Source organism: Ursus maritimus (genome assembly GCF_017311325.1).
Source record: "Ursus maritimus isolate PB19 chromosome X unlocalized genomic scaffold, ASM1731132v1 scaffold_X1, whole genome shotgun sequence".
Lineage (NCBI taxonomy): Eukaryota > Metazoa > Chordata > Mammalia > Carnivora > Ursidae > Ursus > Ursus maritimus.
In genome coordinates this window covers 39,497,871-39,514,339 of record NW_024423319.1, presented here as the reverse complement: position 1 = coordinate 39,514,339, position 16,469 = coordinate 39,497,871, and the positions used below count along the sequence as shown (strand labels likewise).

The 16,469-nt window shown below is 35.4% G+C and overlaps 1 protein-coding gene across 1 annotated transcript in view; it reads left to right on the top strand.

Annotated features, from left to right (window-relative positions):
• Window positions 1–16,469, top strand: part of COL4A5 (collagen type IV alpha 5 chain) — a 252,110-nt gene that overhangs the window by 195,240 nt on the left and 40,401 nt on the right. The window contains exons 31-36 of the mRNA XM_040627518.1: window positions 5,498–5,665; window positions 6,809–6,898; window positions 7,472–7,621; window positions 9,034–9,132; window positions 10,492–10,581; window positions 11,003–11,142. Of these exons, the coding sequence (XP_040483452.1) occupies window positions 5,498–5,665; window positions 6,809–6,898; window positions 7,472–7,621; window positions 9,034–9,132; window positions 10,492–10,581; window positions 11,003–11,142 (737 nt within the window). The remainder of the gene's footprint in view (window positions 1–5,497; window positions 5,666–6,808; window positions 6,899–7,471; window positions 7,622–9,033; window positions 9,133–10,491; window positions 10,582–11,002; window positions 11,143–16,469) is intronic.

Genomic DNA, 16,469 nt, shown 5'->3' with positions numbered 1-16,469 from the left:
CCCAGATTCTATTTTAGTTTTCTCTTCTACTAACCCATCCTCCAATTCGCTAATACGTTCTTCTGCCTCATTCACCCTGGCCATCAGAGCCTCTAGTTTTGCCTGCATTTGGCTCATAGAATTTTTAATTTCTGCCAGATTCGCTCTCATTTCCGCCCTTAGAGATTCTATATTCTCATTAACATTTTCATTAATACTTTTTTCAAGTCGACATATCATCTTGACCATTGTTACTCTGAATTCTATTTCTGATAATTTGGTTATATCCATATCCATTAGTTCTGTGGCAGAGGCCACAGACTCACTGTCTTTTCTTTGCTGGGGAGGGGGGGGGGCTTCTCCTTCTCATCATTCTGATGAAGAGAGTTTGCGGGGTTGTCCAGAGCCCAAATTATTGACCGGGACCCAGGCCGTGCGTCCTTGTTTTATAGGGATCTTAGGGATGTGGGCTTCTTGATTTTTCAGCCTGCCTTTTGGGGGAGGGGCCTGCCATGCCGATACTCAGGCAACCCTGTTTGCGTCACGTCTCCGTGTCCCCTGCGAGGGGGGATGGGGATGGGCACACTGTGCGCCGGTATTTCCAGGCTTTTGTTCTCTGGCGGCTTTCCCTTGCGGTTTGCTGTGCCTCTTCTGAGAGTCAGAGCAGCAGTGGCCAAATCTCAGCCTCTGTCTCAGAACAGAGGGATCACGGACCGTTCTCCACTGATGTTCTGGCCACTTTAACTCTGTTTCTGTTGGTGCTGCTCAACCCTGCAGCGTCCCAGGATGTGCGCCCCACACCCAGCATCCCAGCCCTCACTTCCAGGGCCGGCGCTTCTCTGTCCTTTGTGTTTCTAACACCGCCAGCTGCTAGCCGCCAGCTGTCCCCCGTGAGCTCCCGGAGCTCCCGGTCTCAGTCTGGTTCCCGTGAGCACACCGGCGCTCCATGAAAAGTCAGGTGGCGCGCGCTCCCCGCTCAAGGTCCCAGTCTGCTCTTTCATGGGTGCCGGTCCGCGAGTCCGCCCGCTCCCCCGTGCCAGAACGGCTACCGCTTCCCAGTGCCAGAACGTGGCGGCTCCCTCCTCCTTCCATTTATCTTCCGATGTCTGTGCGCGGTTTCACGGCTCCCCGCTTTGTACCTCAATACTCAGCGCTGGAGATGTTCATTTGTGGAGATCCAGATGTATCTTCCTGCATCTCAGGCTGATTCCGTGGATGTTCAGGCTGGTCTGGTACCTATCCAACTTGACTCAGGGGACCAGCTGAAAAAGGGGTCCCCTACTCCTCTGCCATCTTCCCCAGTACTTCTCCTCTTTCACCCTTAAAAAAGCACTTTGCAATTCTAAACTTTTTTATACAAATATGCAAAGCAAGTTTTGTCTGCTTGTAAACCAATAGAGAATCATATGGTTCTTCTGTGTTTGTCTGCGAACTTACTTGAGTTTTGTGGATTCTGACCCATCTGGTGAGGCTCACTAAGGGCCACTCTTGGGCCAGTATGTTATTGCAAAGCAATGTAATAATTCATAAAGTTAAAACAAATATGGAAAACTTAATCATTCCTTAATTTACATGAATATGTCAGATGACTTAAACACACAGTTCATATGTACATACATTGATTTTGAAACAGTAGAAATATATTTTTGACTTTAAATAGCAGTAAATATTTTGTTAGTTATTATGTTAAAAATCTGGAAACACCAGCTAACAATATAAAAAGCCTGGAAAGTAAAGGTTATTTTTGCTTACGTTCTTTTTAAAAATTTTGTGTTATGGCCCATTGTACTTTTTTTTTTTAATGGCCTCTAACATGTCACTACTGATTTATAAATGGGAAAATTTACAGTGTTGCTCTGAACCAGGTTGTTGAAAAGTAGCTGCATCAACACCAATGACAAAACCATTCTGTTCAACTAGCATAGCAAAGGGATCTTGAGAAAAACAATTTTTAGGTTTGGTCATTATAGTCTTGGCCTGCTGTTCCTCAAAGATGGCTAAAATGAATTTATCGTTCCTGTTATGTTTTGTCATTTATTTCCCAAAATTGCATGAGGTTTTGGAAGCATTTTGAATTTTTAAATCACAGCTAAGCAAGAATGAAACTACTGTTAATACCAATCTGAACAAAATAAGGATATATTTATTTGTACTTTATGCTTTTTCAAATTTAGCTAATACTCTAAATGTTGCATTCATCTAAAGTTCCCTGTCTTTTTAACTGATGGATATATAGGTATTTTAATTTATAAAGCCTAGATAGGATAGACAGGGGAAAAGTAATGGTGTTGAATTTAATCTCATTTCTTTCTTCTGTAAATATATACTTTGCCATAAAATTCAAGATCTTAACTAATATGGTTCAATAAATGAAGTTAACAGCAATTGGCGTGAAAATGTATTAAATGCATGCTTATTAATATAGATATGTTATCAAATCACATTTTTCTTACTATAGGATATATCACATTTTATATTTAATACTAGCCACATATACTCACTTTTTATATAAATTTATTTATATCACCAAAGCAGAATATTATTTTAGCCTATTTCAAAAAACATTGTCATTTCCATTCATACATCTCAATGAAAGGGTGATCAACAAGACTGTTACTAATACCTTGATACACCTGACTTGCACTGCATGGCTGAAATTCTAACTACCAATGTTTTTTTTAATAAGCTTATTTAATATACTTGTGTTTCATTTTGCAATAGAAAACGCAAAGTATTCTATATTGTCATCTCTCCAGTATAAAATGTTTGCATTATACTTTTCAAGCTTTTTTGACTCCAATTTTCTGCTGTAATTTAATTAAGCTTTACTATTTGTCATTCTCTTTTCCAAGGCAGGATGCACAGTTTAATGCATGTTTATAAATTAAGGAACTGTTGAATATCAAGTCCTCATTTGACAGCAGGGAAATAAAAGAAAAAAATGCCAAAGGATAAGAAGCAAAATGCTTTTCATTCCATGCCCTACTAATCCAGGCAGAAATGGAAATTGTTGATTCTTGCTATTTGATCTGGCTATTAGCTAGAAGATTGCTGCTTTAGTGAATCTTTAAGAGGTCAGTTAAATATACTCAATTCCATGTCCATAGATCATACCCTAACATGAGCCAAATGTATTGTAATGCTTGCCCAGTCTAAAGAAAAAGTGCAATCAGTTCAACGTCATCCCCACAAATGTGAAACAAAGAAACAAGGAATTACTCATGTCATTTCATAGATGAAGTTTCCTAACCCATTTTCATCTATGAAGTTTTCTAGCTTTTTTCAGCTATCAAACCCTTGGAGGGGGGTGTGTAAAGTTCTCACAGATAATATGTGTTTTTGGAATTTTCCCCTTTCTTCACTAACTGATCCCATTTGGCTGCCAATAAATATAGAGCATCTATACACCCTTAATGTACTTACCCTCTATAGATATAGCCATATAATTCCTCTTATTATTTAAGGAGATTCAGCAGAGCTTTTGAATTTATGCTGACTGCCTTCATTCTTGATCTTACTAGGATGCCTATTTCTGACAGTATTCATGGAAAAGATCTATGCTGTGAAAAGTACAACATATTATCTGTTATTACTACGAATAACAATGAAAAAATCTTTGCTAGTATATGCAGGTTGTTTAATCATACTCATCTGCTAATAATTATTGAGTTCTCTGTACCTAAGCTGTTATAGTATAAAATCAAATTTAGTTTTAAATGCTAACTTATCTTTAGGAGCTTAAGTTCCAAAAGGATTATTCAAAGCAATATAAGGATCAGAGACAAGAGTGTAAAGCTGGTCTTCATCGAAAAGCATTACTTTTTGTGAATGTAAATATTTTATTGTGTCTCTTTTGGCAAATACATTTCATTTATAGACTATTGCTATATGAACATCTGAATGAATGCCTAAAATAAGTCCTTTACTCATTATTACTAATATGTGATAGTTGTGAGTCAGTATCTAATAACTTCTATTTGTAGACTTTTTTGTTCTCATCTTTACATACTTAGTTTTGTTTCCTAACCTAATCAATCTTTTTGCAACTTGCTTTTGCTTGGGTGGTTCATCTTGCTGCTGAACTGTAACTCCTGCCTCTTGAACTTCAGGTCTACCAGGTACTGTAGTTCTTTCTCAAAAGCTGGATCTTAAAGTAAAGCTTTAAACATGAAAAACAACCAAGATTTGTACAGGTTTAAATCTTTGGGTTTTTTCCCCATTATTTTGTAGAGCATATTTCAAAGGACAAATTAGTTATTTTGAAAACTCAACTATCAAAAACTAGTTGGGCTACAACAGTAGGCAGTGATCCAGATAGAGCTGTAATAGTGCTCATTATTAGGTATCTCATCATATGTCACAAATATAAGAATACAAAATATCTCCCCCCTTTCTATAGTATTTTCAATGAAATGACAGCATTGGAACCATTACCACTGTGCTAACTAAATGGAATTCTCTAATCTTCAAAGCTAATTTTATCAGTTTAAGGACATGCTGGTATATGACATCAAACAGATCTTAAAATCCCAGCATCTTGCTCTATTATAAAAATAATTGCCTGTGAATCTTCAACAATAAAATTAGGTCTTATTGTTTGAAGGGACACTTTGGAATGGTCACCTGGCTCAGCCTCCAGCTTCCAGTCAGTTGTATCCCCATTTAGTAGATGTAGATCAACAATATTAAGTGACTCACTAAGTCACATACCTGATAGGAATTGGAGTGGGGACTTGTCTTATGTTTGTAGAATAATTCTTTTCCCTCAATATATTCTTTTTAAACCATCTTGTCTCTCGGAGTAGTTATCTTATAAAACTTACTAAGGTTAAATATTCTTGCAGTATCACATTTTTTCTGTAAAATCCTGGTTGGAATACTGAGAAACAAAATTTAACAACAAAAAAACTGATGGTGTAATGTATTATTAAAGTCAAGAGATAAAGTCAAAAAGGTCCCATAATGGGCTTATTCAGTAATTAATCATTTTATGGATTATAGAAATATATACCAATAATCCATAGTACCTTAGAGCAGTGCAAATCCAAATGCAGTCAACAGACCAATGTCAGATCACAAACTGCTTGTTACCAGTCTGCATTGGAATTAGAAGAAATTGAGAGTAAGCATTTAGAAACTTATGTGGTAATTTGACAGTGGAATTGTATTTGTTGAACATAATAACCAAAAGGTACTCATGTATGTCTTTGGCTTTTTATTTTAGTTTTTTTTTAGTAATTTTTATTGTATTTTATGAAAATATTAGTCCATTGTGGACCAGGAACTAAAAAAATATTGGTCTTTCACCAGAAATAATTTGAGAAGCACCTTCATAGAGAAATATGCTTGAAAATCCTAAAGTTTGATTGTTTTTTATATGCATGATACCAAAAGTATCTCTGACTCACTGTTAGGTTTGTTATAACTAGGAGTCTATCACTTGTTTGCTAGAAAAATAATCAGATACATCTCTTAAAACTACTTCAAAGCTTGTTAATATTGGTGTTGTATTAACTAGGCCTGCATGGAATACCAGGAGAGAAGGGAGATCCAGGGCCTCCTGGGTTTGATGTTCCAGGACCCCCTGGAGAGAGAGGCAGTCCAGGGATTCCTGGAGCACCTGGTCCTATGGGACCCCCAGGAACACCAGGGCTTCCAGGAAAAGCAGGTGCCTCTGGATTTCCAGGTAATTCATTTAAAGTTTCCTCTGGTTTTGGATTCAGGAAATTAAACCTAATATGATTCTGGTATATTCTTCTCTGGATTGACACTGTCCCTTAAGGAAAAGTGTTAAATGTCTTTGCAGGAAATTGAGTTTGCTATTTTCATTACACTTTTTCTCTGAGATTTCTGGTCACATGTTGCTGTATAAAAAATGATCCCACAATTTAATGGTTTAACTCAACCTTTTTATTTTGTTCGAGATTTTGTGGGTCAGGAATTAAGGCATGATTTGATGAGGTCATTTATCTCTGACCCACATGGCACCAACTGGAGTGGTTGGGATGAAGGATCTACTTCCAGGATGGCACTTCTCTGACACCTGAGTGTTCCTTGGCCTCTTCACATGGTCTCTCATTATCCATAATGCCTCTTCACATGGCTTGGGATCCTTAAATTATGGTAAAGTCAGGGTAGTTGCTCTCCTTCTAAAGGCAGCTGGTTTCCAAAAGAGAGAATCCCCAAAACCATAAGCGAGTATTCTAGGAGCCCTGGGTGAAAGCTGCAAGACTTCTTATGATCTAGCCTTGGGAGTCATACAGTGTCACTTAGTCAAGGCCAAGGCACAGAGTCAGCCCAAATTCAAGAAGAAAAGGCTACACAAGGGTGTGTATACTGGGAAGTGTGGTGCATTGTGAAGCCATACTGGGAAGTGTGGTGCATTGTGAAGCCAATTTCCTGAATCCAAAAGCACAGTGAGTCTTTTTTATTTTCATTTTTTGAGAGACAGAGAGAGAGAGGGGGAGATTGAGTGTGAGCCCAGGGGTGGGGAGGGGCAGAAGGGGAGGGAGAGAGAGAGAATCTTAAGTAGGCTCCACTCCCGGCACAGAGCCCATTGCAGGGCTCAATCCCATGACCCTGAGATTATGACCTGAGCCGAAATCAAGAGTCAGACACTTAACTGACTGAGCCACTCAGGCGCCCAAGTCTTTTTTATTCATACGTATCAGCAGTAGTGGTCACTAAGGTTACAACAGTTGAAAAGGGGTAAAACTTAGTGCCTTCCTTCCAACACTCAGTAGTCTTCCAACTGACATCTTAAAAGTTATCTTTTATCTTTCCAAGGTCAAGGAAAAGTGTATAAGTTAATTATTGATATTTTTCAAAGGTGCCAAAGGTGAAATGGGTATCATGGGACCTCCAGGCCCACCAGGACCTTTGGGAATTCCTGGCAGGAGTGGTGTTCCTGGTCTCAAAGGTAAAAATCAGAGTTGGCTGGCAGATACATGTAAGAGAGAAAATGAACATTGTTTTATGTCAATACAGAATATTTTTATTTGAGTGCTTTAAAATGAGCAATGCTTACTTATATTTTGTTTCTATGTGCCATGGCATTTTTTAAAGTTTTTATTTAAATTCTAGTTAGTTAACATATTGTATAATACTGGTTTCAGGAGTAGAATTCAGTGATTCATCACTTATGGACATGGCATTTAAGTATGTTCTATTTTCGGTTTGGTGGCATGCATAGTTTAGATACCGTGAAATGTGGTAAACGCTAAGCTCAAAATGACAAAATATAGGGATTAAAATTTGATTTTTTTTACAGTTTCTATAATTGCCAAAGAACCCCAGAAAATAGAGGGAGTATTATTTGAGTGTAAAAATGTATGTGAGTTCAAGTTACTCATAGACAATAATCATAGTGCTTAAGTGTTTTGGATGGTCAGTGGCCTACAAAATTATGGAACATATGAATAATCTTTATATGCATTAATCCTGGAAGGACGAATCTGATCTGTTGTGTCCTCCCCACACATGTTGGTTTTAGGTGATGATGGTTTGCAGGGTCACCCAGGACCTCCTGGCCCTGCAGGAGAAAAAGGTGGTAAAGGAGAGCCTGGCCTTCCAGGCCCACCTGGACCAGTGGATCCAGATCTGCTGGGCTCAAAAGGAGAGAAAGGGGACCCTGGCTTACCAGGTGAGTAATGCATTTATTTGTGAATGTATTTACTGGTATATCTCATTTCATTTTTAAAAAGCATGAAAAGTGACTTGTAGTGTAAGAGTCACCAACAAAGGGCACTTAGATGTATCAGATTTTTGGTAATGAAAACTTTCACCTGATTTTTATTGTTTCAGTAATCAACTTTTATTTAAGTGTTTTCTCTGTACTTTAATCTGTCACAAACTATGAACTCTTAAAATAGACTTAAGGCAGTCACCTTCAGGCTTTCCAGAAAGCAATATAGGGATGTGGTTAAGAGAAATGGATATATAGCCAGAATCACTTGGAAAACAGATTTCAATATTTGGGAAATTTGCTGGTCCCTTAAATTCTTTTCCCTTGAAACCGGATGGGGATGAGTAGTACATTGTTGCCCTGTAGTGTTTTGATACATGTATCACACTCGGCTTTTAAATATGCAGTTCATTGTTATTCTGCCTTGGCAGAATAAACAATTATTGGACTATGAACAGCTGGGCGAGTTCAGCCCTGGGGAAAGCTGCTGAAAGTAGGTTTAAGGAATAACTGTGTTACTATAGTTATTTTATTAGAAACAAATAAGATATAAAGTATATAAAGTATTACACTGACTTTTAAATTCCTTTTTCTTTTTATAAAAATAACATAACAGGGCATCAAAAAATGTAGGTAAGCACAAATTAATAAATAAAGTGCTTACAATCCAATCTATATAGAATAGCCTTTCAAACAAAATGGAACTTTAAAACTAGCTATGTTTATTTGCAGCTTATAGTAAAGTTTGTGGCTCTTTTTGTGTTTGTAACCATTAATATTGTCAGCCCATGTATGCATGTGAGTGTGTATGGGTGTATGTGCATACACAGATATTATGTTTCCCTATGAGCAGGACTTGGTGAGATTTTTCCTCAAAAAAAGAGTTTAAGACATTACTGTAGTTTTGTATGTCATCACAAAAGAGGTAGGGACACCTACTTTTTTATTATTGTTAAAATGAGATATCTTTCTTGAATTACTCCTTACAAGTCTTCTCTTTCAATTATGCCTTCTGTAAAATAGAGGCAGTAATCTATATTATAATAGGATTATTAAAGATAGTTGTAGAATCTAAAAGATAGCCTAAAGATAATCTGACCCAATTCCTTCATTTTACAGTGTAAAAAAAGTGAGGCCCAAAGAGGAAAATTACTTAGTTATTGAGTGCTTTGAATTTCTTAATGGTAGCTAAATAAAAAGTGGAGGCATTTAATATGTGTCCAGTGCTATTTGTTCATACTATATCAGAATATCATGGGTTCCTGTATTTCATTCATAGTTCAGAATTTGGGTTGCTTGCTTTCCCAAATTATTTTTAATGGTTTAATGGTAACAACCTGACTTGTCTTCCTCATACTCATCCTTGGAAGGTATTCCTGGAGTTTCAGGGCCAAAAGGTTACCAGGGTTTGCGTGGAGACCCAGGGCAACCTGGACTGAGTGGACAACCTGGATTACCAGGACCATCAGGTAAGTATGATAGACCACCTGTAGCAATTGAATGGCTCATCCTAAATCCTAGAAAAATAATTATGTATATATCATGTGTGATAATGTTTTGGATCTGATCATGACAATATACTTGGGTAGCTACTGAGATGTGGAGCTCTTTTTTAGCAAAAATGTTGCCATTTGGCCCAAGTGTCAACTGACAAGGTTTGTAGGTTATTTTGCTTTGCTCAGTTTCTTCTTTTTGTGGCAATGAGGATGTATACAGAATGAGAAGTACAACCAAATAAGGTGGTGTGTTTTGTTTATATACACCGCGACATGTATTAATGATACAGTTATCTGATAGGTGCTGAAAAATTTACCTTTTTTTAGTTAATTGCCTTCAGACAAGTCAATCATTAAACCATGTAAAGATGGCTGCTGATTCTATTTTTAAAAGTTTTTAGAGATGAAAATTTCACAACCTACCTTGGTAGTCTGTTTCGGCATTAATCACCCTTAGAGTCAACATGGATTTTTTTCTTATTTCTAATAAAACTCTTGCTGCTTCTTAAGCCATTTTTTTTAGTTAGGCCCCAAAGGAATAAAGAGCAGCTGGTCTCCATCTTCATAGGAGTCCTTCAGGTCAGTTATTCTGCTGTAGACTCTGTACTACATTGCCTTGATAGATAGTTCCTTTCTATCCTTCACATTTTCTGCATTCTCTTCTCGAAGTTGGAAGTCAGTGTAAAAGAAAAAAGTAAAGAAAAGATGTTTAAGGCAACATTGTGGCCCTTAGAAAATCCCTAGGTAACACCACAGCTCATGCACCTGAGCTCTAGGAAGAATGTATAAACACAGCAGCCATGACTGTCGGGGGTGACATTATAATACCTCTCCCTCAACCCTTATCTATCCCTGGCCTAATGTACTGGGAGTATATCATAACAGGATACCACTTTCCATTTACTGGTTTCACGTAATCAGACTTACGTGGGAAAGCCACTTCTCAATCTTTTAAAAGCAGACTCATTATATTGGATTTATCTGTGATAAATACAGTAAGGATAGTTATGCACATAATGCGAATAGGCCTTCAGGTGATTGGAATTGTTTTAGGACAAGAAACAAGGTGTCCTGGTAAAATTTTTGCATTTTAAAAACTCATTTGTATTAGGAGACCTCTGTTACTATGTTTGTATTGTAATATGTCCCTAAGGAGATTTCTTAGGTACCTCTTGCCTGTTTTTTGCTGAGTTAGATCTGTGGAACTTAATCATATATTAAGATTTCATCCATCTAATCCCATGCTGACATTGTAATTATAACCCACTCCAAGAAATCAGGCAACCTCAATATTGCTGACTTGTCTTAATTTAACGAATTTAACTTTTCTAGGTCCCAAAGGTAACCCTGGTCTCCCTGGGAAGCCAGGACTTACAGGACCTCCTGGACTTAAAGGAAGCATAGGTGACATGGGTTTTCCAGGTGAGTGATGAAAGTCTTCCACATATTTGATCCTATTAATGGCAGATGGTTCACTCTCTTTGTTATCAAAACAGAGACTGGTGTTGATAGAATCAAACTGACAGTAACTAAGGTAATCAGTGGCTAGAGCTCTCTCATCACACAAATATTTGAAGTAGGAATTAAGGGACAGAGTTTTAGAAACCTTAAGAGTAAGGATCCACAAACGTGTATCTTTTCTCTCGCTGTACCCCGTTCACTTAAACTTCCTCTAAAAATGATCTTTTAAGTAATCCTAGCTGTAAAGGATTATTATGTAATTCAGAATTTGTAGAGTTCTTTTTTTAAAACCTTTTCCCTTAGTCATAAGCATCATAGATATGTCATGAATAAAGAACATTTTGTAAAAAAAAAAAAAATGCGTGTTACATGTTTTCAACAGGACCTCAGGGTGTGAAAGGGTCTTCTGGACCTCCTGGAGTTCCTGGACAGCCTGGCTCCCCAGGATTACCTGGACAGAAAGGAGAAAAAGGTGATCCTGGTGTTTCAGGCATTGGTCTCCCAGGTCTTCCCGGCCCAAAGGTAATTCTATGCTAGGCATATACCTGAGCAGATGTGATTTTTTTAAAGATACTGTACTCATTCCTAATTCTTCATTAAATGAACTATACAGTGACATGATATATTCTGGAAATTCATTCCTCCTGTTTCATCTTTTTATGTTTTAGGGTTTGTAGCCGATCCAAAAAGGTGTGTGTGGGGGAAATATTCTGATTTCTTTGTTTTCCCTCCATCTTAATCTCTGAGTATATTTCAGTAAACCAAAGGTGTGTTCCTGCCTGGCTTTGGTTTTCTTTTCCCATCTTAGTGGTGGAATGTTGATCTATATCCTAATATTGTTATTAACTAATATGAAGAGACTTATAAACAAAGTAACTTATGCAATTAATGAAGGAGCAGTCGTATTCCTAACTGCGTATCTGAGGTAGTTCTCTTAAAACAGTTTTACATGTCCCTCCATGCCCCTAGTCAGTGTGAAAACTTTGGTAGTGTTTCTCAATCAATCAAATTTAGAACATATCTTAGAATCATTAGACTCAACACGTATTTGATAGCTGCTTTAATTCCATGTAAAAAGGTACTAAGTCCTACTGATTTGTGGAAGTACTTTTTAACTAGCAGAGATGCATCCATTGTCTATTATATATGTTGCAAATATTTTCTCCTGGTTAATCATTTATCTTATAATATTGTTTAATCATTCAGTCAGACCACAAAGCTAGAAAGTATTAGGAAAAGAATGGTGTTACTAACCTTCCATGGAATTAATGAAAATTCCCACTGAGATAAGAATGTACTGAATAATGTGTTTTTTTTCCTTTTGAGCTGTCCTTATTTTTTTTTGTTTTTTAAAGATTTGTTTTATTTTAATATTAATTCCAGTTTAATTAACATACAATGTTATATTAGTTTCAGGTATACAATAGAGTGATTCAGCACTTCCATACAATACCCGGTGCTCATCACAGCAAGTGCATACCTTGATCCCCATCACCTATTTAACCCATCCCTCCACCCACCTTCCCTCTGGTAACCATCAGGTGGTTCTCTGTAGTTAAGAGTCTGTTTCTTGCTTTGTCTCTTTTTTTTTTGTTCAATGATTTAACTTGTGAAATTTGAATAATGTTTTAAAGATAATTTCTTTTTTAATAGTATACAAAAAGATTTTAGTTTGATTGCGTAGTCAATCAACTTATTGTAAGAGATAATCAAGAGAAATTTCTGCATATTAACTGCAAATTAACAGTGTAAAGTCTATTGAAATGATGCTGAATATTTTCTGTTCTATTTAAATTTTACCAGTAATACAGGACTACATTTAAAAAAATGATAATACAGACATATCAAGGGTAAAAGTGAAAATCTCCTTCATAACATATCTTCTTTACTCCATTCCTTTCCCTATAGATATCCACTGATAATAGTAGCATATAAATTTGAATCCCTTGCCATACAAATTTTTATGTATATATACAAAATTTAGGGTTTTCTATGTGTATTGTATATGTATATGTGCAGAGTCATAGAATACACACTATTCTTTATTTGTTTTATCACATATCTTTTTATCACTTCTTTTAATCTTTCTTTTTTATTATATCTTAGATAATTTTCTTTGTCACTGTGCATTTTTTATTATGTTCAGTTAGCCAACATATAATAAGTACATCATTTTTGATGTAGTGCTAAATGATTCATTAGCTGTGTATTACACCCAGTGCTCATCTCAACACTGTACATTATTTTTAATAGTAGCATTATATTCTTTTTGCAAATAATATCATAATATATATTCTTAGACATATCTGTGGACACATGTATAATTATTTATGCTGTATAGATTCCTAAAAGTGAAATGTCCAGTCAAAAGATAAATACATTTAGGTTTTTGTCTTTTAAAGTTTTTATATTAATAGTAACCAATAAACTTGATTTTAAAAATCAATGAGTATGAAACAGTGTAAAACCAGAAGTTTTCTTTCCACACATTTACATACCTTAAATTCATAGTTCTTCCCCAAGGTAACCACTTCTAGTAGTTGTCCACAAAAGACATTTTATGTGTATATAAATATGAATATATGATAGATATTTCATCAATTTTAAGACTCAATTTTTTGCATTCAAAATCTCTGATATTGAGGTGCATCTTACAATGGAAAGCATCTTACAACTGTAATTGGAAGCATTTTTCCTCAGTTACTAATTGATGAAATGATACTGCATCTTCCAAATATAGGTATCTTGTATTTTTATTTGCACACATAAAATCATACTATATATCTGGTCTGGACATAGCTATCATACCTTAGTAAATCTTAGCAAACTTTATCAGTCCATAAAAAAATGCCTCATTCATTTTCATAATTATATAATATTTTGTGTGTGTGTAAACCATATAAATAGTTTAATCTATTATGAACACTGAGTTTTTTCTGTATTTTCATGATTACAAACATATGTTGCTCTGAAGATTCTTACCCATATCTTAGATATGTATCTTAAGATTATTTGGTAAATATTGCCATAGAGTAAATTCTGAGTAGAGTTGCTGTAACCCATCATATATATGCCTTTTTAATATTGATAATTACTAATTTTTCCTTTAAATATCTCTGCTGCTTCATACTGTCTTGATCAGTGTAAGAAATTTTCTATTTTCATTTTACAAATATTGGGTATTAATCATTCTAATTTTGTCAGTCTAATGGGTGAAAAGTAGAGCATCATTGTTTAAATTTGAATTTTCCTAATTATGAAAAAGATTTCTAATGCTTATATCTCCTCTACAAATTGTGTATTCATACTCTTGCCTCATTTTTAGAAAGGGATTTGATTGTGTATTTCCTATTGATTAATGGAAGTACTTCATAAACATGCATCCATTGTCTATTAGATATGTTGCAAATATTTTCTCCCAGTCATTTGTTTGTCTTATAACCCTGTTTACTGTGCATGTATCATGTAGAGTATAAAATTTTTACATAGGCAAATGTTATTTATTCATTCATTCAAAATATACCTAATGAGTGTGTAAGGTGCCAGGTACTGTTGTAGGTGCTGGAGATAGAAAACGAATGATGGAACTTTACATCAAAAACTAGAGATGTACTGTATGGTGACTAACATAATATAATTTAAAAAAATTATTAAAAAAAGAAAGAAAGAAAATGAATGAAACAAACTCACTGCCTGTGCAGAGCTTGCATCTAGTCAATAAAATAAATATGTTTATAGTGTGTTAGAAGGTATGGCAAAAGTTAAGGGAGACTTGGGGGTAGGAATTGCTGAGAATTGTTATATTTTGAAATAGAGTAGTGAGAGAAAGCTGCTCTGAATACAGTTGCTCTAGTGACATGCAGTGAGGGAAGGAGTCATTCAAGCACCCTGAGGTGGGAGCACACCTGACATGTCTGAAGAACATAAAGGTAGCTAGTGTGGATTAAGCAGAGTGAGTGAGGTGAAACTAAGTGAGAGATGAGATCAGGTTGGTAATGGGAAATAGATTATCTAGAACCTTGTAGATTATAGTAAGGGATTTTACTCCTGAGTGAAACGGGGGTGACTGGAAGGAGTAACATGATTGTACTTAAATTTAAAAATATATCATAGCTCCTATTTTGGATCTAGATCATAGAGGAATAAGGATGAAAACAGTGAGACCACTTATGACACTATTTAAATAATACAGACCAGAGATCTTGATGGCTTGGATCAGGGTGGTAGCAGTGGAAGTGATAAGAAACATTCAGAATCTGAATATATTTTTCAGGTCAAGCCAGAAAGATTTGCTTTATGGAACATTAGAGAGATATCATGGACTATGAGAGGAAATATAGCATGGATGATTCTAAAGTTTTTATCCTGAGCAAGTGGGAGAATGGAGTTGCTACATACTGAGATAGGAGAGATTTGGGGAAGCAGATTTGGTGGGAAAGGTCAGAAACATAATTTTCTGATTCATATAAAAACTTCTATATCCTAATATTATAAAAATAGACCTATGTCTTTTCTTCCAGTACTTCCATGATTTTGTTCTTTATATTTACATCTTTAATCCATGGGCTTTTTTTCTCTATGTTGTGTGAGGTGAGGAAGTAACTTCATGTTTTCAAAATAAATATCCAGATAACCCAACCCCATTTGTTATAGACTCTACTCTTTACTCATTGATTTGAAATTCCATTTAAAATTTTTTTCTAAATTTTTTCATATATATTTTTTTCTGGACTGAGCAAATGTTAACATTTATATAATGGAACTAGATTACCATAACTCGTATCTGAATTTATAATGAATGTCAGCAGGAAAAAACATGTTTCAATTGAAAAATATCCTCGGTATATTCAACTCTTCAAACAAGAGGCTAACTTAGTTTCACTCTCTATGCAGCCTTCAAGTTTATTTCAGTAAGCAAATTCCACACTAAACTTAGATACTTGCACAGTTGAGAAAACAAAGAAATCATGTATTTGAAGTAGTCTGTTGTTTCTTTCAGATGATATTGTTTTATCATATAATGGTGACACACTGAACAAAATTAAGTCCTTACTTTGCACAGTTCTGATATGCACAAATTTGTTACCACAATTTAGGTAAATAACATCAGTCCACAACAACACAGTTCAAACTTAAGTTACCATGGTATATTAGCTCTTCAATCCATAAATCACTATATACATAATTTGTGTATCATTATCAGTGAACAGTTGTTTCACTTCTTTCAAATTCTGTCAGTGATTAGTCACTGAAAATGTTATTCCCTTAATGCCCTAATAGCAAAGCATGTAGTTGTGTTGCTTCTTTGTCTCTCATTGATAAACCAATCTGAAAATTTAAAAATATGGATAGTCAAAAGAGAAAACCAACAAAGATGAAAGTGCAGCAAAAATAGGAAGTGATAACACTGGAAGTGACATTTAAAGCTAATATAAATAGGGTTACAGACAAAATAGCCAACCATGGGAATGTTGACACTGCTACCATTGAGAGACTTTAGAGGTGCAGACAAGGAAGTTAGTGAAAACAAACTTAGCAATATATGACTTTTCTCTATGCATGCATAACTTACATGAAGAGAGATTTTAAAGTTGTGGGAAAAACTTTTAAAGGTCATGGAATAATCATATTTTTCTCATTATTAAGATCTCTTTTACATGGTTTTAGCATGCATCTTCATTTTTAGAGTTCCATACTATTGTGCAAAGTAAGACTGCCTATATTATAAAGAGAGTAGAATTGAAGTTTCAGGAGACATAATAGTATGATTGGAGGATGTCAAGCATAAGAAAAAATTGTATAATTAGTGAGTTGTTAAAAACAAGGATAGTGGTGGGGCAGTCCAAGAG